This window comes from Barbus barbus (genome assembly GCF_936440315.1).
Source record: "Barbus barbus genome assembly, chromosome: 38".
In the NCBI taxonomy this organism is placed as follows: domain Eukaryota; kingdom Metazoa; phylum Chordata; class Actinopteri; order Cypriniformes; family Cyprinidae; genus Barbus; species Barbus barbus.
Genome location: NC_136716.1, coordinates 6,924,327 through 6,947,893, shown reverse-complemented (window position 1 = coordinate 6,947,893; position 23,567 = coordinate 6,924,327). Strand labels below are relative to the sequence as shown.

The 23,567-nt window shown below is 39.6% G+C and overlaps 1 protein-coding gene across 1 annotated transcript in view; it reads right to left on the bottom strand.

The window, feature by feature from the left end:
• The window catches only part of LOC306858080 (DNA topoisomerase 2-alpha-like), a 29,595-nt gene extending 9,930 nt beyond the window's left edge, over positions 1-19,665 (bottom strand). Inside the window, exons 1-29 of the mRNA XM_079398473.1 lie at positions 19,129-19,665; positions 18,130-18,276; positions 17,731-17,821; positions 17,243-17,306; positions 13,429-13,574; positions 13,233-13,330; positions 8,530-8,742; positions 8,254-8,427; positions 7,493-7,594; positions 7,258-7,395; positions 6,817-6,955; positions 6,578-6,735; positions 6,352-6,477; positions 6,162-6,272; positions 5,967-6,072; positions 5,638-5,747; positions 5,440-5,532; positions 5,214-5,328; positions 4,867-4,988; positions 4,489-4,637; positions 3,275-3,506; positions 3,024-3,158; positions 2,406-2,606; positions 2,080-2,275; positions 1,149-1,240; positions 902-1,048; positions 729-812; positions 340-537; positions 17-143 (exon numbers count right to left, since the gene is read on the bottom strand). Of these exons, the coding sequence (XP_079254599.1) occupies positions 17-143; positions 340-537; positions 729-812; positions 902-1,048; positions 1,149-1,240; positions 2,080-2,275; positions 2,406-2,606; positions 3,024-3,158; positions 3,275-3,506; positions 4,489-4,637; positions 4,867-4,988; positions 5,214-5,328; positions 5,440-5,532; positions 5,638-5,747; positions 5,967-6,072; positions 6,162-6,272; positions 6,352-6,477; positions 6,578-6,735; positions 6,817-6,955; positions 7,258-7,395; positions 7,493-7,594; positions 8,254-8,427; positions 8,530-8,742; positions 13,233-13,330; positions 13,429-13,574; positions 17,243-17,306; positions 17,731-17,821; positions 18,130-18,276; positions 19,129-19,155 (3,841 nt within the window). The 5' untranslated portion in view covers positions 19,156-19,665. The remainder of the gene's footprint in view (positions 1-16; positions 144-339; positions 538-728; positions 813-901; positions 1,049-1,148; positions 1,241-2,079; positions 2,276-2,405; positions 2,607-3,023; positions 3,159-3,274; positions 3,507-4,488; positions 4,638-4,866; positions 4,989-5,213; positions 5,329-5,439; positions 5,533-5,637; positions 5,748-5,966; positions 6,073-6,161; positions 6,273-6,351; positions 6,478-6,577; positions 6,736-6,816; positions 6,956-7,257; positions 7,396-7,492; positions 7,595-8,253; positions 8,428-8,529; positions 8,743-13,232; positions 13,331-13,428; positions 13,575-17,242; positions 17,307-17,730; positions 17,822-18,129; positions 18,277-19,128) is intronic.
• Positions 19,666-23,567: the final 3,902 nt, after the last annotated feature.

Here is a 23,567-nt window from a genome sequence, read left to right as displayed (position 1 = left end):
TACATGTCTGTCTTACTTTTGTCTTTGGTTGGCTCTTTCTTGACCTTCTTAGCGAGTCTTGCAGTCAGTCCCATCTCAGAGCCATCGGCTGCTGCGTCTGCCTCATCATCAAAATCCATCTTCATCACCACACCAGCCTCTTTCTGAAAATACAAGTAGAATCAGTGAAACTTCTAAAATGTCTGGCTATAGAAACTGATTGAATTTGCTGCTGTAAAACAAACAATCTGAATAAACAGCTAATGAAAAATCCACTTGAAATGCAGTACTGTGACCATTCAGAGATTTGCATACTTGCCGTTTATGCATGCACGCAAATCTCATTCTGCACACACATACCTTCACAGCTTTGCCTCGTTTGGCTCCCTCCTTCTTAACAGCCTGGACCTTCATGGTGCTGGTGATGCGGGGGATGACGCGGCGGCCCTGTGGGGTGGGCATGGTCTCGTTCTTTACCTTCACCACCTTTGATTTGCCCACTTTACCTTTCACTACAGGCACTGCATTCTGTGATTCAATCTCCTTCTGTTCCAGACGCTATATGCAAACACACAGATAACCATTGATGACTTTGCAAATCACTAAATCACACTAAATGTTAATTTTGAAATCAGGTGCGATTTTCATTATAATAGCTGAAACGTATTTCTTCATACAAAGCAATAGCAGTTAGATGTTTGGTACATGAACTTCCAAATGCAAAAAAAAAAACGATCCACATTGTTTACCTCCAGCTCCTCAGTAAAGGCTGCCAGATCCTCTTTCCACAGGTCAGCAGGTGCTTTCATCTTGAGCGTGTTCAACTCAGTCATCTGCAGAACAAAAGCATGACAATCTTTGTAAACTCCACTGCTATACTAAAATCACCAGCTGTGCTTCCATCCATTACAGACTTAGTCACCTTAGCATCTCTCTGTCTACACAGCTCATCTTTCTTTTCTTTGGTCAGGTACCACATGGGCATGCTGAGAAGGTAGTTATAATCAGGGCCAGATGTGTCCTCTTTTTCCTTCTCCTCCTCATCCTCCCCAGCATCCTCATCTGCATCCTGCCAAACACACAATGAAAATGATACTGATGTAAGTAACCGATCAAAGGAAGAAAACAAAAGTATTTAATTCAATAAATGAGGTTGTTGTAGGGCATACCTTCTCCTGAGAATCTTTCCAAGCCTTAACAGGGTCTGAGTCATAGCCCATCTGCTGAAGCATGCGGATCAGCTCCTTCTTAGGTTTATTTTCTAAATAATAAAGATAAGAAGCTTGATATCAAAAACAGTTACCTTAGAATATGTATTTACTTTAACACCTAGAGATACACAATATATAGTACCATACAGTTTTTCCCATCAAGCAACTGGCCAGCCAGTTTCAAAATGAACCAAAAATACATTTAGACCTGTCATAATGCATGTCATTCCACCAGCAGGGAATAGTTAAGGTACGGGTCTGTGACGGTGAATGTGATTTTGTGCCTCTTTAGGATGGCAATGTAATGAGCTTCTGGAGGGCACACAAGTCTGAAGTAAGTGTAAATGTAATGTGATGTCGACCAAGACATTATCACAGCTAAATCCCATAGTCTAAAACTCTGTGGGAAACATGGATATTAATTCTGAGGTAATACTGCACATTTAATAAGACATTCATTTTGAGATCTAAATGTAATTAAAAAAAAAAAAAAAAAAAAAAAAAAGGTCAAATGAGTATCCACTTTCCCCATGTACCAAGGTTGTCATTGTTATAATTTTATCTGTATTGGCCAAATAACACCCATAAAATATGAGCGTCATTAAATAATTTAGTAGCTTAATCCATTTTATTGTAATGTACACTTAGAAAGCAAAATAAGTTGATAGCAGATAAATAGGTTGAAAGTGCACTTGTAATGTGTTGAGGTTAGTGTATGGCACGAGGCAAAAACAGACTTCATGCCAAAACATTACCAACTGCCACATCCATGACACTGGTACTATACAGTACCAGTCTTGTGTAGCATGAACGCTCTATCCTTTTAATATGTGCTGCTTTCTACGTGTGGTGTGAAACCAAAGACAAAGAGAGAAAAAGCATGTCTCACCAATGACCAGTGTGCCCTGGATCTTCTCCAGAATGAATCGGGCCTGGTTGGAAAGTTTGGCACTTTCAGCCCCCAACATACCTAGCAACCAGTCTTTCCTGAGGACATAATACTTCATTCTGAGCTCAAAGAAATCCTTCAAGATGTCCTGAACAGACTCATACTGCTTAAGACTGCCCACATGATCAAACAACACCTGCATGAGAATGAGAACGAACATAACGGAAGACAAAATGATTTCAGGATTAGGCAAAAATTAAGATTATTTTTTTTTTTTTTTAAAGGATGCATATTGTGATATAAAGTATGCGGTGTGCGCGGTTCACCATGGAGTGACAGGTGAGCAGATTCTGTAGTTTGAAGACTTTGTGTAGTCCAGCTGCCTCAGCCTCTCTCAGGCGCTCCTCTGTCATCTTAATGACGAAACGCACTGTGGTGTCTGTATGATACTCCTTATAGTCTGTGATCAGAGGAGGAGCCTTCTCCGTGCCATTGAGCATCGCCTCCAACACATTCTCCTTATAGATCTGAGAGATGTCACGTTATTCATCATTCATTCCAAAGAAAATGTTCATTTTATTTCTTGAACTGCCTGGCATAATTATCTGCTCAATATTCTGCATCACACAGCTTTACTCTAAATTTCACAGGTTGAACACACTGCTAATTTTAAATTCAGCATGAAACATGAATTTGCAGTGAAGGAAACATTGGCATAAGCATTTTAAACCCTAGCAGATTTTCATGAAATTCTTTGATGAAAGTCCAAAGTCAAGATTTAGTTGCACTAATTTTACTAGTTTCTCATGTCAACTGAATATTTCCAACCACTACCTTGCCACATACCAAATGGGCATGGGTTATATAAAAAAAAAAAAACCTGAGTCCGACAAGGAATCGTGAATAAACTTCCCAAAGAAAGTATAAAAACAGACTTCACGCACCTGTGTCCAGGATTTGATTGGCAGTTCAGTGATCTCAATGGTTGTAGAGTCAATGATGGCCACCTCTCCATTATTTACATACTGATTCTTTGCCAATTCATCAATGGTGCCTTTGAACCCCTTATAGCTTGGCAGCTAGACATAAATGGGACGAAATGAGTACGTGAATCAGTTCTGGTTTGGAACAATATGCATTATGAAAAGAATTATGCATTTATGGTAATTAAATTTAAAACATGAATTTCTTTTACCATGGTAAGTGGATCTTCTCCATTGAGCATGCGGAGAATATTGTTGATGATCTCTCTCACGTCATAGTTGGGGATGCGGCTGGCCCATCCTGTGCCGATGCCCTCACCTCCATTAGCCAGCAGTAGAGGAATGATGGGCATGTACCACTCGGGCTCCACTCGCAAATTATCATCATAATTATACTTCAACAGGTTATCGTCCACAGCAGGGAACAGCAGACGAGCAAGTGGACTGAGAATTAAAAATAAAAAAAAAAGTTTTACTTTACTAGTTATTAGGGATGTAACAAGATTATCAATTTCGAAATATTGCGATAGCAAAACTGTCTCGATATTATCGTGGTCACATAATATGAAACGATAGGTCTTCTGGGCAAAAATTGTAGTTTTAAAATATTCAAACTTCTTAACTTTAAAGACATTTTATGCCTTTTAGAATGCGTTTTGGGCCGTTCACACAGAATTCGAGGTGTGCGATATGACGATTTTTGATCGTGGACGAGCACATACACCTGAAGCACGCGCACTAAAAAGCCTGTCTAACAGCGCCTGATTACTCAACTAACTTATTTTTTGCGCTAATACTGTCAAAACACACAAGGTTTACATATATACTCAGCTGGTTATCTCTAAAATGAAATAGTTAAGAGAGAAACGGATACGTGCCTGTATATTAGATGCGTGCAGCTCTTAAAGGGACAGGACACCAAACATGCTGTCGACTGTCATTAAAGGGATAATTCACCCTAAAATTTTATTTCTGTCATTATTTACTCACTCACATGTTGTCCCAAACCTCTATTAATTTATTGTGCTGAACCCAAAATAAGATATTTTGAAGAATGTGGGTAACCAAACAGTTGCTGGTCCACATTGTTGTTATTATTATTACAATAATATTCTAATTTGTTTGGCTTCCTAAAACACCAGTGTGGATGTAATTTAGACTGTGACTGATCAAAAGTAGGTTGAGTTCCCTTTAAAGTTCAGTCAATTCACTGACTTTTCCCTGACTTAAGAAAATGGGTTGCAGCTCTTCATTTTGAACTCTCAGAGTGCATTAGATAGTAATTTAACTTTAAAATGTACAAAATTTTCACTTTGTTTTTTAATAAATCACCATAATTGTTTGATTTTGATTTCGTTACATCCCTACTAGTTATGAATTTTTTTGATTTGTTAGCCGTAACCATTCGCAGTGTGCACCTGTATACCTGAGCATAGTAAAGATATATCTGGGGCTGGCAGAGTCTTTGCCTCCATGCAGACGTGTGCCAAACTGACCCAGAGGCTGAAGCAGGTTCAAATTATTACTGCCCACAAAGTTCTGAGCAAGACCCACAATGGTCATCATTAGAGAGACCTGAGGAATAGAAAAACATTTAAAGAGTTGTATCATGTGAAAGCTACCAGGTTCACTGGTTTTATATTATAGTCATATGACAGTAGCTTGATAGACATGTTAGCACAATTTTACTTTTAAATGTGTATTTTCAACAGGACAGAGTCTTGCTAAAAACAAAAGCAATGCGACAAGATTTTCCATATACAGACTGAACAATGAATGAGATGAGTGGAACAAAAGTCCTCACCTCTCCATGGTGGTATGCTGACATTTCAGCCACTGATCCAGCCAATTGAGCCACTTTCACCTCTCTCTTATCATTTCTCTTAAAACAGCAGAAAAGCACTTTCCTTTGGCCTGGTTTTAGACCTGAAACATACATGCATATTACTTCTCTCCATCTTTGTTCAGTAGTTCTTTGCTTGTATTCTGGGATTGCCTTGACCATGAATGATACATGCAATGTTAGACTTGAGTTAATCTTACAAAAGCAGCATAATTGCATTATTTTACTAACTAGCCAATGTTAGCCTTTAAAACTATACACAATAATTCAATGACAATTGTAATGCTGGGGAAATTCAGGTTTCTCACCATCCACCAAACAGGGGATTGATCTCTCGTTGTCAGAGTTGGAGAACTGCACAAGCTCTTTATTGATAAAGTCATGGTAGGTGAGGGATGTGGTTTCCTGTCCGTACAGGTACTCCTGCACAAAGCAGAAACAAGATCATGCTTTCTAGTGGCAAACAAGTCAGCTCCATTAAAAAAATAAAAATAAAACTCCACATTGATTTTTTTTTTTTTAGGGTTATAGCACCTCAGGCAGGTTGTGTTCTCTGCGCTGACGTCTGTTGATCATGAAGCTGGTCAGCCATTCCTTCCTCTCATCTACCATCTTCTTACTAAAGGCCTGCAGATAGACAAAAAGTCATAAATATCATCTTTAGGAAACTTACATTTTTATTAAAAGTTGCTCGATTGTGTCCACTGCAAATTCAAACTGAGACATGGTTACCAGGGTGATAGCTTCATCATCAGCCGGCCCAGAGTACTTAAAAGGGATTCGATGTCTCGCCATATCCGAAAAATACTCTTTGGCCTCCTTAGATGTGCTGGTACCCAAACCTGGAGAGAGGCAGATAGAAAATTACATGAGATATTTGCAAATGACCATGTATACATGCACGTTTCAGAACCACTTTCAAATGTTATTGGAAACACCCAGTGTGTGCTGGCTACCCAATCTGTGACCCCTTCACTTTCTACATCACTTAGACACATAAAAACAAAGTAAAAACACTGCTTACGTTTGCCAGTGGACTACCACAGGTGTTTGACATATACCTTTGTAGTATTTGATCTTCCAGGATTTGATGTTACTTTGTTTCTCCTTCCACTCACTGAACTCTGGGATACTATAGAAAGCAAGCTCCTGCTTCTTATTGGATGCCTAGAGAGCGACAACACCAGCAGTCAATGAAATGTTTCCACAACCAGCATTTTTGCATATTGTTGACGACAAGGGCAGCTGGAATCTACCTTGATGATAGGTGTGATAAACTCTTCTAGGAAGTTGTGGCGCAGCAGTGATGGCCAGTTATGATGGATGAAGTTGATGAGAAGACCTTTAATGTGAGATCCGTCTTGATCCTGCAGAAATCACCCATCATTTTACATACAACAAACTACACCCTATATTCTGTAACGGGCACACTGTGTACAGTCTGACCTGATCTGTCATGATCATGAGCTTGCCGTAGCGCAGGCTCTTGAGTGACTCAGGGTCACTGTAGTTCTTCTTGTACTGCAGACCCAAGATCTTGATGACGTTATTGATCTCCGCATTCTCCATGATCTGCAAAAAAAAAAAAAAAAAAAAAAATTGCTTTTGTGGGGTCTGTAATTGATACAATTACCCATGAAGCGGTCAATAAAATTCTTTTGAATTTACTGACCTGTTTGTGTGACGCCTCTCGAACGTTGAGCATTTTACCACGCAGAGGGAAGACACCATAGTGGTCACGTCCCACCACTCCCAGACCCGACACAGCCAGAGTTTTGGCCGAGTCTCCTTCTGTCAGGATCAGAGTGCAGCTATTGGAGTTCTTCCCACCTGAAATAAACCAGCAATCCCAAAATGAACATCCAGGCTGAAAGTGTTTTTATATTTTAACAGCACAACAAACCTTGTTACCTGCATCGTTGGCATCATCCAGCTTGGGTACTCCCTTAATCTTAGTGTGTTTGACAGCGGAGCATTTCTTATTGAGCTGAGCCTGGGCTTTAAACTTCACCCAGTTCATAATGCTCTCCACAATTCCACAGTTATTAGCCTACAAGCAAGACACAGAGGGGTGAATTAGCTCAGGAGTTTATGCAGCTGTAAAGCATCTTAAAATCACAAACTACGTGCTAGTGACAAATTAATCTCAACATCTCAGTAAATGGAACCAATAAGAGTAATATTTAACAGTCCTTGATACCAACTTCACCAATGCATAACAATCACCAATTTGGAATTATTTAACAATCATGGCAGCAGCAATTCATCAAATATTAGAAAGAGGAGCATTGAGTCCAAATTATACAGCATGGTTCAGGCAATTCAAGATGGTTTAAGAGTCCCATGTCTCACCTGTTTAACAAACTTGTCACTCAGAGGGCAGGTGGAACCGAAATTCTTCTGCTGTAATGTTAAATTCTCTTTGGTCTGAGAGTCAAAGCTGGGGTTCTCAATCAGACAGTTCACAAACAACCACATGTGGTTCTTCACCTGCACACACATAGTCCAACCACCACTTTACATCTGATCATAAAATTAGTGTCATAATCTTTGAGATGTAAAAGTTTTGATAATCATCAGGATGTACCTGGAAAGGTTTGACAGTCACTCCAGCCTTGTTCTTCTTTTTCACCACTTCAATCAGTTTGGACACAATCTGGTCTGAAACATAGTCGGTGTGTCTACCACCCTGAAACACAACATCATATTTAAAGCATTTTCTACTGTCATCTTAAAGTGGCCAAGAAGGATGTGTCCATCCATGTTTACAGGTCAACAACATTTAATGGAGTTTCAGATAACCACCCAGTTAAGGCCCCTACAAAAACGATACTACAGCATCAACACCAACGTATGTTAATTTTCTTGTTATCCAAATATTCAGTTATGTCAGATAAATTTAGGGTGGCCGTCAGTGTCTTTGCTGGAGGTGGAAAAATCAAAGATATCTTTTCCTGCCCCATTATCATTAGCTCTTACAGTTATGGCTGGCTCCGATTTTGGCAACATGCACACTGCGGCTGATGTTACGGAAAATTATGCCTTGGTGACGCTCAAAGAGTTTTTGCTTGGTAGAAACTGACATTTTTTCACTGCTTAAACTTGCTTGATGCATGAGAACAAACAGTGTTCTCTCACATCAAGCTATGATATGCTCCAAGTATACACATTGGGCAACATTTATATGTGAATAAGTCTAAATCAAATCCGTTTTTCATATAAAGAAGTCAAGTCCCTTTGGAAGATCACCAAATTCACTTTAATACCGGTTGTAAGCAGGCCTTTTGGAAAGGTTTGATTAATGCAGAAACATTATGCTGAACATATTGCAAACATGAAGATGTTTACCTTAGTCGTGGCGATGCCGTTAACAAAGCTGACTTGCTGGAAACCTTTATCACTAAGGGTAAGACACACCTCCCAGCGCTCATTCACAACATCATGGACTATTGTCAGGGGAGAACCAGTCTCATCCACCTTATCCTTTAGATACAGGTCCACATAGCTACGGAAACTATTAACCTGAAAAGATAAAAGGAAATTAAATTTAGGTGGAAGATACAGTTGTGTAAACAAAGAGAAAAGTTTCATGAGGTCAAGAGCAAAAACTAATCGTATACTCACTGGCAGCTTCTTGCCGTTGAGAAAGACACGGACACCCTTAGTGGACCCAGCGATGTCATAAGCTCGTCGTGTCAGCAGTGCAACAGTGTCTTTATCTAAAGCCTGCATCTTAAACTTTGCCAGGTCCGGCTGGAACATGATGCAGGTGTAGTCATCACCATCAAAGGGTTTGATTTTACACTCGCTTGCTCGGCCCATGTTATCAAACCATGTCTTTGGGGAAAAGATTAAAGAAGTTTTAACATATTGGTCCAAGATAAAGCACATCAGTTCTGATCAATGTTGCCACTATTAAATCACATTGATTGCACAATAGCTGAAGCATCAAAATCTGACTGGATTGCTCACAATTCTAAACTACAGGAGTGTTCAAGTGACAATACTGCTTTTTCCAACCACCAGAGGGCCTAGACTAAAACGACCTGGTGTGCAATAAAAAAAAAAAAGTCTCCATGATCTACTTCTGAAGAAATATTGTAGTATCGTGTTACAGTGTACATTCTATCAGATGCAGTTCTCAAGACACATACATTCACTTCAGTGTCAACTCAGGGGTAGAGTTACTCAGGGACACTGCACTTATTCGCAGTCACAAAAGTACATTATTTGCATCTGCTTAAGGCCCTTGCCAGTTAAACATTTCTTTCACGTGCTGTTCTTTCATGCGCTTTTTCTGAGCGGCGCCTACACCCGATGCGTGCACACTAAAACCCCTTGTCAAACTGCACCTGATTACTGAACCAAGTTATCTTTTGCACTAATACTGTCAAAACACACAAGGTTTACATTAGGGATGTGCAACAGCGATCGAGTACTCGGCCATGACAGCGATGATCGATCATGAAAACGATGATCGTGGGAAAACAAATAAGATTCTGATTGGTTAGAGCAGCACTTCGGGCGGCACCCTGAGCTCTGATTGTTTAACTTGCAACAGCATGCGGTTCAAAGTATCGACGTGAAAAGAGAGAAGCTTGGCTTTGAAGTCGCGTAGTGATGTCTGGGGTAGCTACATACATAGGATTAATCTAATATAGGATGCGTTGGGATATTAACATTTATTTACATGCTGAATGCGCTGCATATTACCAGTGTTTAGTTTCATGCTCAAACGCAATGGCCGATATTGACTGAGTAATTTGAGACTGTCGTATTGCTTTTAGAAGTTTCTTTTTCAAAAATACTGATCCTATAACAATGCTGCAGTGATTTTTCGTCATTTTTGTTCAACAGTAGGCATTAGAGCTGGGCGATATGGCCTAAGAAAAAAAAATCCCCGATTTAAAAAAAAAAAAAAAAAAAAAAAATCTGATTTACGATTTAAATAGATTTTTTCCCCCTACTTAAAATCAATCTGCAAAGAAATTGTTCAAAACAAGTTTTAACTTCATTTTGTTTTGATTTTCCCTTCTGGGATTACTTTGTACGCTCAGGACGCACATGCACACTGAAGTTATTTAACAGTAATTCGTTTTTCCACATCGTGGCAAAACTGTCACGGGCCGTTGTTTCACAGTTGAAAACAAAACTAAAGATACGGACAACAAAATAGCGGAGACTGCAACAACAGACGCTCACATTGACAAGCGCTTGTGAGCGAGAGGGTATGAGACAGCTTTGGTTTAAAAGAGTAAAAAAAATTTGTTATCAGTCATGACTTAACGGGGAAAAATAGAGTAGACTAAACATGGTTGAAGCTTTCTAGAGCGCGTGCGCCGACCGCCCGCATTCGCGTACAACTTCAAATGGAGTATACTTTGAAAGGCTGCTTGCAAAAACTAAGTAACGTTAGGCCTTTGAGATCATGATGTTTATCAGCCATCGGCGATGGCATCGTCTATCGGCCAAACCCTATATGGCAAACGCGCGGGGGAGGGCTGAACCCATTTGGAACTACGGGAGTCCAAAGGGGAGCATCGGCGAATGTTAAAGAGAAAACCGATTTTCATTCAAACAAATCGACGTAAACTACACATTCAAGTTAATCGATAAAATCGATTTATCGCCCAGCCCTAGTAGGCATACGTCAATTAAAATTGTTTTTGTACTTCATATGGCTTCGAAACCACGCAGGCGATTTTAGGAATCACTTGATAAAGTAGATGAAAATATAGCACAAATCTGCCATAAACATTAATGACATAAGCATTATAATTTTATTACCGATTTTAGCCTAGGATTTTCAAAATTTGTCTCAGACAACCAAATCGTGGCCAAAATCGCACAGTGTGAGCCAGGCTTTAGTCATTATAATCAGTAATTATGTCCCTACTTGATGCAACAAATGCCTCGTTTATAATGGGTTTTATTGTTTTAGTCTTGTCGCGCCGGGAAACGCCATCATAATACGGTGAGGGGCGTAACATTTCTGTCACACGCTTGAGGTGTTCGGCAAATTACAATGCACTGGATAGCTGGCTAATCAGAGCACGCCTCGCATCTCAGAACGATGAGCTTTGTAAAAATCGACACGTTTCAGAAAGGCAGGGCATAGAGGAGCATAAACATTGCATTACACAAAATACACAAAATCCTGTTCTTTTTAGTAACGTCATATGACCTCTTTAAATCAACAAAATGTGCAAAAATCCCAGAATGGCGGCATCTCATGACATATGCAATCTAGTTCTTTATTATAGATCATGGATCACAATAGAAATTTGTATCATGTACAGGGCTCGCAAAACTTCAAAATCCCTGGTAGCCCTTCAGGCAGGTACTCTTCAGATTTTGTTAGCCCGAAAATTTAACTAGCCCAAATAAAATAAAGACCAAAAATGTTAATCAAAAACATTTTCAATACACAAATATCAAGGAAAGAGTTTTATTTTACTATTCACAAGGTATTTGCAGAATTCTTAATCTATTTAAGGCAATTTGAAAAATTATTTCTTATACCATTTAACGCATTTAAAACTGTCTAAGGCCTTAAAAACTCTTCAATTTAGTCGTATCAAATTTAAGGACCCGTGGGAGCAATGTTGTCTCTAATTTTTTTTTCTTGCTGAGCAAAACTTCTCTATTTTGCAGACATTTCGGGCACCTGAGCAAAAGCATTCTTTATACCAGACCTGTACAGCACGCACAAAAAAAGTGTGTAACTTTTAACTTTAATGTGCTATTTATATTTGATTTGACCCTTGATGTAAATAAATGTACATTTTAGGTTACCTGAGAAAACATTTTTACTGTACAATACACTGCAGTTCAAATGTTTGGATCAATTTTTAAATAAGTTTCTTATGCTCATCAAGGCTGTATCTATTTGATAAAAAAAAATACTGAATATTATTTCACAAAATAATATTGTGAAATATTATTGCAGTTTAAAATAAATGTTTTCTATTTTAATATACTTTCAAATGTAATTAATTCATGTGAAGCAAAGCAGTATTTTCAGAGTCACATGATCCTTTAGAACTTTTGATTAATCAGAATCAATGACAAAAGTAACAGGTTCCAAAAAAATATTAAGCAGCACAATAGTTTCAACACTGATAATAAATCAGCATATTAGAATGATTTCTGAAGAATCACGGGACACTGAAGACTGGAGTAATGATGCTGAAAATTCAGCTTTGGCATCACCGGAATAAATTCTATTTTAAAGTATAGGTATTAAAATAGGAAACCAATATTAGAAATTGCAATAATATTTCACTATATAACTTTTTTCTGTATTTTTGAAATTAATACAGCCTTGATGAGCAAGAGACTCAAAGTCAAAGACTCAAAAACAAGGTCAATTATTTATCAGGTTTATAATATAGCCCTAACATAATATATTCTCAAAACAAACTATTTAAACTGATAGAACAGAATACAAACTGAAGCAAAACTTAAGCTGAGATCTGTAATTTAAATATAAAAAAGTGAACATAAGAATTATTCTATAGCTGTCTAAACATCGTTATGAAGTACAGTTTGTACAATACTCTTGTGACTGTACATGTTTCAGAGTTTTGTTATCGTTCTTTGCCCATCCTCCACTATTTCCAGCACTTAATCAAGCCACTCTTTAATACATGAGGACGTTTTATTTCATGTCGCATGTCATTGCGTTTGCTCTCGTGCTTCAGTATTCAGTTTCTACAGCGATTCATTTGGTGCATATCGTTCTCTTTCTATGTGCATATCGTTCTCTTCTACCTGTAAACTGCATTCACCGGCTCTAACTCTGTCGTGACATAAGCTCTACAGCGGTTTGCCCGAGCATTGCTATTCTTTCCCTTTTACTGTGGCATTCAATCAAATGGCTTCCCAACTCATTTTTGTGTGTGCGAGGCACATTATTTCTTCTGCGCGGGCGCGTTCAGCTTAGAGGGAACACTGCATGGGAGCCCTGTATTTAAGGTAGCCCATCGGGCAGGGCAGCGATACATTTTGGTAGCCCGACTGGAAAACACAACAGCCCCGGGACGTCAGGCTAGTGATTTTGCGAGCCCCGATGTATAATACCACTCCATGTATCAATGTTATTAATATTATAACAAATATTCTAAACAATACTATAGTAATCAACATTTGAAGTGGATCAAAAAAGTTCAAAGTTATCCTAAGACAAGAATGCATTTTGGTTTTAGGACAACTTTGATGAAAGGCTTTGACGATCCACTTCAAATGCTGACTACTCTGTATTAGTTTTATATTTAAAAACATTTGTATAAAACTTTTGTTCAACATGCATCAGGTATCAAGCTTACCTGTTTGAAACAGTGTTTTGACTCTCGGCACGCAGTCTCCACCGTGAACTTGGTGCTGAAGATGTTACACAGCTTCGCACCGTATCCATTACGGCCACCTGTTGACAACACACACACACACACACACACACGATTAAACACTCCAATCAAGTTAAGTCCATTCATATAAATCCATGCACTTCCAGCTCGACCTCACCTGTGACCTTCTTCTCATCATCATCATAGTTACTGGAGGTCAGGAGTTGGCCAAAGATCAGAGCAGGAACATACACCTTTTCCACCTTGTGCTCAACCACAGGAATACCCTTTCCGTTGTTCCACACGCTGATGGTGTTATTCTCCCTGCACACAAAAACATGCATCACTTACAGTGGGGCAAATAAGTATTTGATACATTGACGATTTTTCAAGTTTTCCCACTTACAAAGAATGGAGAGATCTGTAAATTTTCATTGTAGGTACACCCAGAGCCGGCGCCAGGGCACCTCCATCAGGGGGGCATTTGAATTTCCAGGGGGGGCACAAATCACGTGTGTGTGTGTGTGTGTGTGTGTGTGTGTGTGTGTGTATTGGGGTGGGGGAGGGGGGTGAGTCGCTGACGCTCGCTAAAGCATGCAATCGCTTATGTGCGCTGTTTTATTGGTTTCACTTTTGAAATCGATCATGTTCAGCAAGGAGATTAAAAAGAGATTGTCAGTTAAAACTTCATAACGCCATTGGATCCTCAAGATCTCAGCGAAAGCTCGTAACTAGAGCCCTGCACTGGCCTCAAATTTAGGCCCTAGCCCGGCCCACGTCCGACAGTTTATCAGAATTACTGGTCCGAGTCCAACCCGAGCCCGTTTCCACCAGCGCGGCAATTTTTTTTCATCGCCAATGGATAGATGTCTACAATATAAAATAAGGAGAAACCCAAAACAGGCCCGATGCCCGGCCCGCGTCTGAACTATGATGTGGAAATTGGCCCAAAGCCCGGCCCTAGAGGCGTAAAAAAGTCGGGGCCCGTCTGTTTGTCTTTAAGAAGCACTCCTATCCTCCACTCATTACCTGTTTTTAATTGCACCTGTTTGAACTCGTTACCTGTATAAAAGACACCTGTTCACACACTCAATCAATCAGACTCCCACCTCTCCACTATGGTCAAGACTAAAGAGCTGTCTAAGGACACTAAGGACAAAATTGTAGACCTGCACAAGGCTGGGATGGACTACAGGACAATAGACAAACAGCTTGGTGAGAAGGCAACAACTATTGGCGCAATTATTAGAAAATGGAAGAAATTCAAGATGACTGTCAATCTACCTCGGACTGGGGCTCCATGCAAGGTCTCGCCTCGTGGAGTATCAATGATCCTGAGAAAGGTGAGGGATCAGCCTAGAACTACACGGGAGGACCTGGTCAATGACCTGAAGAGAGCTGGGACCACTGCCTCAACGGTTACCATTAGTAACACTACACCGCCAAGGATTAAAATCATGCAGCGCGCGCGCAAGGTCCCCCTGCTCAAGCCAGCACATGTTCAGGCCCGTCTGAAGTTTGCCAAAGACCATCTGGATGATCCAGAGGAGGCATGGGAGAAGGTCATGCGTTCAGATGAGACCAAAATACCGCCGTGTTTAGAGGAAGAAGGATGAGTACAATCCCAAGAACACCATCCCAACCGTGAAGCATGGGGGTGGAAACATCATGCTTTGGGGGTGCTTTTCTGCAAAGGGGACAGGATGACTGCACCGTATTGAGGGGAGGATGGATGGATGGGGCCATGTATCGTGAGATTTTGGGCAACAACCTCCTTCCCTCAGTGAGAGCATTGAAGATGGGTTGTGGCTGGGTCTTCCAGCATGACAATGACCCCAGACACACAGCAAGGGCAACTAAAGAGTGGCTCCGTAAGAAGCATTTCAAGGTCCTGGAATGGCCTAGCCAGTCTCCAGACCTGAACTCAATAGAAAATCTATGGAGGGAGCTGAAACTCTGTGTTGCCCAGCGACAGCTCCAAAACCTGAAAGATCTGGAGAAGACCTGTATGGAGGAGTGGGCCAAAATCCCTGCTGAAGTGTGTGCAAACCTGGTCAAGAACTACAGGAAACGTCTCGGTAATTGTAAACAAAGGTTTCTGTACCAAATATTAAGTTCAATTTTTCTATTGTATCAATTATTTCATGCAATAAAATGGAAATTAATTATTCAAAAATCATACAATGTGATTTTCTGGATTTTGTTTTTATATTCTGTCACTCACAGTTGAGGTGTACCTACGATGATAATTACAGATCTCTCCATTCTTTGTAAGTGGGAAAACTTGAAAAATCGGCAGTGCATCAAATACTTACAGTTGTGGTCAGAATTATTGGAACCCTTGGTAAATATGATCAAAGAAGACTGTGAAAATTAACCTGCTTTGTTAATCCTTTTGATCTTTTATTTAAAAAAAATTCACAAAAAGCTAACCTTTCATTGGATAATAAGAATTTAAAATGGGGGAAAATATCATTATGAAATAAATGTTTTTCTCAAACACACGTTGGACACAATTATTGGCACCCCTAGAAATTCTTAAGAGTAAAATATCTCTGAAGTATACTCCCATTCATATTCACAATTTTGAGCACTCTAGGGTGATTATGAACATGAAATTATCCAGCCATGGCTTCCTGTTTCACAGAAATATAAATAGGAGGGAAAACAAAGCCCAAATTCCCTTAATCATCCATCACAATGAGAAAAAACAGAGAATATATTTCTGATGTGCAGCAAAAGATAATTGAGCTTCACAAATTAGTGAAGTGGCTTTAAGAAAAGAGCTAGAGCAGTGAAAATCCCCATTTCCACCATCAGGGCAATAATTAAGAATTTCCAATCAACAGAAAATGTAATGAAACTGCCTGGAAGAGGACGTGTGTCTATATCGTCCTAATGCACGGTGAGAAGGAGAGTTTGAGTGGCTAAAGACTCTTCAAGGATCACAGCTGGAGAATTGCAGAAAATAGTTGAGTCTCAGGGTCAGAAAACCTTAAAAAAATAAAAATTGTCAAACAGCCCCTACATCACCACATGTTGTTTGGGAGGATTTCAAGAAAAATTCTCCTAGCTCATCCAAAAACAAACTCCAGCATATTCAGTTATCAGACAGGACTGGCACTTCAAATGGGACTGGCTTCGATGGTCAGATGAAACTAAAAAATGAGCTTTTTAGCAGCAAACACTCAAGATGGGTTTAGTGAACACAGGGATAAAAAGTACCCCATGTGTACAATGATATACACTGCTGTATTTGTGATGTTGTGGGCCTATATTTCTGCTGGAGGTCCTGGATATCTTGTTCAGACACATGGCATCATGGATTCTATCAAATACCAACAGATAAAAAATCAATAAGTGACTGATTCTATTAGAAATCTTATAATGGGCCATGTTTGGATCTTCCAACCGTACAATAATCCAAACACAAACCTCAAAAACAACACAAAAATGGGTCACTCAGCACAAAACCAAGCTTCTGCTGGCCATTCCAGTCCTCTGACCTGAACCCTGTAGAAAATGAGTGAGGTGAACTGAAGAGAAGAAGCACCGTCATGGAGCTGTGAATCTAAAGGATCTGGAGTGATTCTGGATGAAGGAATGGTCTCTGATCTCTTGTCAGGTGTTCTCTAACCTCATCAGGCATTATAGGAGAAGATTTAGAGCTGTTAAACTGACAAATGGAGGTTTCAAAAAGTATTGAATAAAAAGGTGCCAATAATTGTGTCCAACGTGTGTTTGAGAAAAACATTTATTTCATAATGATATTTCCCCCCATTTTAAATTCTTATTATCCAATGAAAGGTTAGCTTTTTGTGATTTTTTTAAATAAAAGATCAAAAGGATTAACAAAGCAGGTTAATTTTCTCAGTCTTCTTTGATCATATTTACCAAGGGTTCCAATAATTCTGACCACAACTGTATTTGCCCCACTATAGATGCCTTCCCAATCTACAACAGTGAACAATCAGAGCATGAGAAGTACTTACGAGTCAATGTTGACCTTGATGCAGTTCATAGCTTTGTCCCTCTGTTTGTTATCAGCAGCATTCACTATGAAACAAAGAATGAGTATTATACTCATGAAAGAGCAATGGAGCATAAGCAATAAAGATGCAAAAATGCATACTAAAAATACTGTTGTGCGTTCATTATGTTTGCACTTGTTTTTATATTTAATGAAAAGAAAACATGCACTTGAGTAGTTCAAATCAAGTGAAGAAAAAAAAAAAAAGAGCAGGCCTATTTTATCAATAAAAATGCTAAAGCTGACTTTTCTTTAAGTGAAGGTAATTATTCAATATAGTTTTCATAATACAATAAAAGGTAAACTGTTTAATTAAGAGCTGTTGGTCAAAGCAATGACTTCTAATTAATCATTGTTCATGTTTAGACCATTAGTAAAAGTCTTAGTAAAAACTGGTAACAGCAGACTGCTTGACATTCCCCACACACACACACACACAAAAACCCTCACCCAGAATCTCGTCAAAGATCTTGTAGAGTCCTGGCACATATGTGATGTCTCTGCAGTTCATTCCCTCATTCTCATCAAACACCCACATTTGCTAAACAGGAAAGAGAAAGCGAAGGGACGATGGGTCATACTACAGTTGTGATGGCACCGCCATCTGAAAACATTTGAATTATTTTGAAGAAATACGAGGCCAGGTTCTTGACAGAATGAAAGACAAACTTTTAATTGTTATTTTTTAGTATAGTTCAGCAAGAGTTCTTGCCTTAAAACGAGTGACCACTTTAGAATAACCATTGATTCTACTGCTGTATTAATAAAACATGTCATGGGCAGTATGCATTATTCATAAAGAGTGGGTGCCAGTGGCCCTGATAATTAGCAGATGTGGAAGATCTCTACCTGGGTAACAGGCTCCACAGAGCCTATGTAGGTGTCAGGCCGGAGCAGAATATGCTCCAGCTGGGTCTTCTTCTGATAGATCCTTTCCACAGACAGACGCTTCTCATCTTTCTTGGCCTTACTGAGAGCCTTATTCTCAAACAAACTCTAAAAAGAGACAAAAAAACAATGTTACAGCAAATACGATGCAAGGTAAGATTGCTAAAAGAAACTAAAGCACTTTTTGAGAAGTCGAGACATGGATGATGTGGGACAAAGGAAAGTATGTTTTATGACTAAAACCAGTCTATAATATACACATATTTTTATTTAAATTTTACACACGTTTGATAAAGTTTAACATTAAAGATTTTTTTTCTTCTTTATAGTGTGATTTTTGATCAATAGGATGTAGTCAAATTATGGTCAATTTGACCCCCCTTCATAAAATCAGCAGAGATTTTGAAGATACAAAGCTTAAGATGTGTTATTAGGGTGAAGGCCAGTCTCAATCTATAAAGCATTTTGGACAAAATTTGCATGGCGCCATCAATATTGTGGACAATTTACTAAAACAGATAACAGGCATCTAAAATGTTACCGCTCAACTTTCAGAAATACACGTGCTAACCTCAATGCTAACAGACATGGCAGACTAAAAGCCAGAGTTTGCAAATCTAAGTGAAAAAATAAAGCGTCACTTTCTTTTTCTGCTTTCGGGAACACGTGACGAACACCACGCTATGGAACTGTAGCGGAAATGATGGCTGTGTAATGCAATGTAATGCAAAATGTGATCTAACGTTACAGTAAAAAAAAGCATTATGCCACAGAACGCAGTACAAAACATTTTTCAACTATTTAAGTAAATACTTGAACAAATAGACAACATGACACTGTATCCCACAGAAATATGTATTCTTTCAACTAATATTTTTTTCATACATAATACAAGAACACGGATTATACATCATTAAGGGTCCCGGTTTTTTGACAATGATCTTGTATAAATGAATTTACCTTCAGAGGTCCTTCTGTTCCAGACATTTTTACTGTTTAAGTTAACGTTACCTCTCTCACGAAGCAAATTAAACTATAATGCAAACTGATCTGCCTTCAACTGTAACAAATCACTAAGTTAGCCCTCCTAATTTACAGAAAATGATTCAAACTATCTGAATTAAACGTATGAACGCAGGAACTAATTCACTGACACGCGCGCGACTACAAACCAGATCAACAGTAACCGATTTTCACATTTCAAATCACGCATATGTCCTCTCGCCAAGGACGCTGGCCAATCACTGTCAGGAGTGGGTTGGGTTTTTAGTGTTTCTTAACCAATGGCGTTACATATTTTGAGCAGCGACCCGCCTACTTTCATAGGTCCAATAACATAGGCGATAACACTCGTTAAGCCAATAAGATTTGTGTTCCGGTCTCTCTCGGTCAACCGGTCAACCGGTCAACCTCTCTCGGTCAACCGGTCAAAACATTAGGCTTGTTTGAGATGAGCAAAATCTGCGCAGAACCGATCGCCGGTGATCAGCGCGAGATGCATGCCGGTTAGAAATGTGTCCGAGGGCGGTCCGCCTTGCTCTGATGTCATGCTGACGTATGTCAAAAATCTCTCGCGAGCGCAAGGCGCACGTGTCGGATTCTGCAGTCGAGCGCAGTTGCTCTCCACCAACTGCGCTGATCAAAAGCATCATGGGAAACGACTTGCTGACGACACAGCTTAATGCTCATTGGCTGCGAATGTCATCTGATATTTTCTCCCCTTAATCCTAAATCCATTAGCTATAGCCTAATACTATTTACTTTTTCTATAGTAATTTATTAGTAATTAGGACATATGCTTTATTTATTTACCCTTTTATTTTTATTTTCTTGCTTTGAAGTCCTGTTTGTTGTAATTTTCTCTTTATGTATTGTATGCTGGTGTTAATTTTGTACATTTTTGTACAACATTATTCCATTAAATAAATTAGTCAATCCATCCTACATGCATGCATAGGCTACATCTAATGTGACGGTTTTGCAATTAGGCCTCATGTTTGTGTGTTTTTATCTGAGATCTTTATCTGGGTATGTCTTATTTCAGGAGTGCAGTAAACAAAGCCCACACATGCATGCTAATTTCTTAATTTGAAATGTGTTTTTGTTTCATATTAATTTTGAATAATAATTTGCTGTACACACTTTTCCTAATCATTAAACATGAAATTCAAATTTAAATTAAGGTGACAAACAATTGTGTAATATATTTATATGGAATATGTTTCATGTAAAAAAGGTATAGTTCACCCAAAGATTTTTTTTGGGGGGGGGTAAACTGTCCCTTAAGTAGGATACACATAATTAGGTTAATCAGCTGTGCCATATCCCACTCTGAAAAGTTTAACCCATAATTAGGGATAACAGTGTAAATTTAGAGCAGCATCTGTGTGCTCCTCATTTCTCATTATGGCTTTGATTATAAAAGGCATCCACAAAGTGCGATAAAGAACGCGAACGTGATCTCTTCCATTGCTGACGTTTGCAGTCCAACGACACAACGAGATTCAGGAAGTGTCCGGCTTGCCTGCACTTTTTTCACTCCTCCCCTCACTGCAGCCGCCTACTCTCGACTAAATTGGTTCCAAAGAAACACAAAATTACTGGACTTAATGACTACAGACCTGTGGCCCTAACGTCTGTAGCCATGAAATCATTCGAAAGACTGGTTCTGGCTCATCTGAAGGACATCACTGGACCCTTACTGGACCCCCTGCAGTTTGCCTACAGAGCAAACAGGTCTGTGGATGATGCAGTCAACATGGGACTGCACTTCATCCTGCAGCATCTGGACAGACCAGGGACTTATGTGAGGATCCTGTTTGTGGACTTCAGCTCTGCTTTTAACACCATTATCCCGGAAACCCTTCAAAATAAACTAACTCAGCTCTCCGTCCCCACCTCCGTCTGCCAGTGGATCAACAGCTTCCTGACAGACAGACAGCAGTTAGTAAAGCTTGGCAAATTCACATCCAGCACTCGAACCATCAGCACTGGAGCTCCTCAGGGCTGCGTACTCTCCCCACTGCTCTTCTCCCTCTACACCAACGACTGCACATCTAAAGACCCCTCTGTCAAGCTCCTGAAGTTCGCAGACGACACCACACTGATCGGCCTCATCCAGGACGGTGACGAGTCTGCTTACAGACAGGAGGTTAAGGAGCTGGCTGTCTGGTGCAGTCTCAACAACCTGGAGCTTAACACGCTCAAAACTGTGGAGATGATCGTGGACTTCAGGAGAAACCCCCCTGCTCTCCCCCCCACTCACCATCATGAACAGCACTGTGACTGTAGTGGAGTCATTCAGATTCCTGGGCACCACCATCTCTCAGGACCTGAAGTGGGATATTCACATTGACTCCATTGTCAGGAAGGCCCAGCAGAGGTTGTACTTTCTTCGCCAGCTGAGGAAGTTCAACCTGCCACAGGACTTACTGAAACAGTTCTACTCTGCCATCATTGAATCCATCCTCTGCACCTCAATAACTGTCTGGTTCAGCTCAGCTACCAAATCTGACCTCAGAAGACTACGGAGAGTAGTCCGGACTGCTGAGCGAATCATTGGTACAACCCTCCCCACTCTCCAAGAACTGTACTTTTCCAGAGTGAGCAAAAAGGCTGGTAAAATCACTCTGGACCCCTCACATCCAGCACACAACCTCTTTGAACTTTTACCATCTGGTCGACGCTACAGAGCTCTGAGCACCAGAACGACCAGACACAGAAACAGTTTCTTCCCTCAGTCAATACATCTCATGAACACTCAATAAATAAACGTAGAACACACAACTAATACATTATCCATTCACCACACTCACTTATTTTATTTTTATTTTCTCATTTCTAATTTGCACATACTTGACCTGTACATACATAGTCGCCTATATTATATATTATATATTGTGTATTTTTATTTTTATTTATTTTTTGCTGCTTTGTACATTGGTTATTGGCTATTTCCTGTTATTTTGTTTCATTACCTGTGTCCTGTCCTGTTACTGTCTTTCTGTTGCACTGTGGAGCTTCTGTCACTATAACAAATTCCTTGTATGTGTAAACATACTTGGCCAATAAAGCTCATTCTGATTCTGATTCTGATTACAGGCGAGGCAAGGCGCATCTCAAACAAGCCTATTAGCTGTGTTCGACTTGAAGCGGCGCTGCGCAGACTGATCAGTGTATGACATCAAAGTACCGCGAGAGCGATTGGAAAGCATAAGGATCCATCTGCTCTCTTATCGCTCTCGCGGTACTTTGATGTCATACACTGATCAGTCTGCGCAGCTCTGCTTCAAGTCGAACACACCTATTGACATTATTGTTGTCAACAAACAGAAGAAATGTTTGCGTTGTTATCATTATATTTCTGCGAATGGCATAAAATACATTGAGAAAAGGATCCGAAGAATGAGAGTTTGAGGATAAAATACTAAATCCCATTTAAATGTCTATAACGTTTATTCTTAATTTCTTCTTAAAATTATTATTTAAAAACAATAGTGTTAAGAATAGAGTAAGGTATTAAGTACAACAATTGCATGTCTACTCTGTTGCCATATATCTAATAATAACTGTTAAAAATGATTTAACCTATAAATTCAAATGCTATTATTAATAGTACACATATTAAAATGATCATTTATATGTATTTAAAGTAGTGTTATTGCATTTTTAAAGATGATAATCCACTTCAGATCAGATATAGTCAGATTCACCATACATAGCCTACTCTTTTTTTTAATTTAAATGTATTTGTAAGTGAAATGGAAGCAGACACACAGATAGATTTCCTCTGTGATGGGGCATACAAGCTGATTGGTTGTTGGAGTGGTAATAACATTGATTCATGATGCACATGTGCCTCTACCTCCCTCCCCTTTCTGTCTCTCCCTTCCTCTCTCAGCCTCCTTCATTTCATCACTGTCCTTGGGTGTGTATAGCAGAGTCTGACATTCTGTTGCTGAGCTCTATGTGTGTGTGAGTGAGTGTGTGTCTGCACGCAGAGTAGCCCAATGACGTTGTAAATTTGTGCTTATCCAGGATCAGAAGTCCTCCAGCAGCATCCCGTGAGCAGGGCAGAGGAGCGGTATGTCAGCCCATCCCAGCAGCTGAGCTTTGCTGTGGGATACGCAACTACATAGAGGTGAGTCTGTTTATCCATCTTTCCTTTTCCACCCTGTCCCCCTGCCATCCATTTGTCTTAATGAAATATTCATGATTTACAGCCTCTGTTTGTCCTGATTGTCATCTGCAGCTCTTATAGCAGAGTTGAGCTAGGTTAATGCTTTCTATAAAGAATGTAAGTACTTCTTTTCACACGTTTTTCTTGATCAGGCATTGTGTGTTTTGAATACAAGGTTATGCATCTCGGCGTAGCCAAGGAAATGTTGATGAGCATTTAC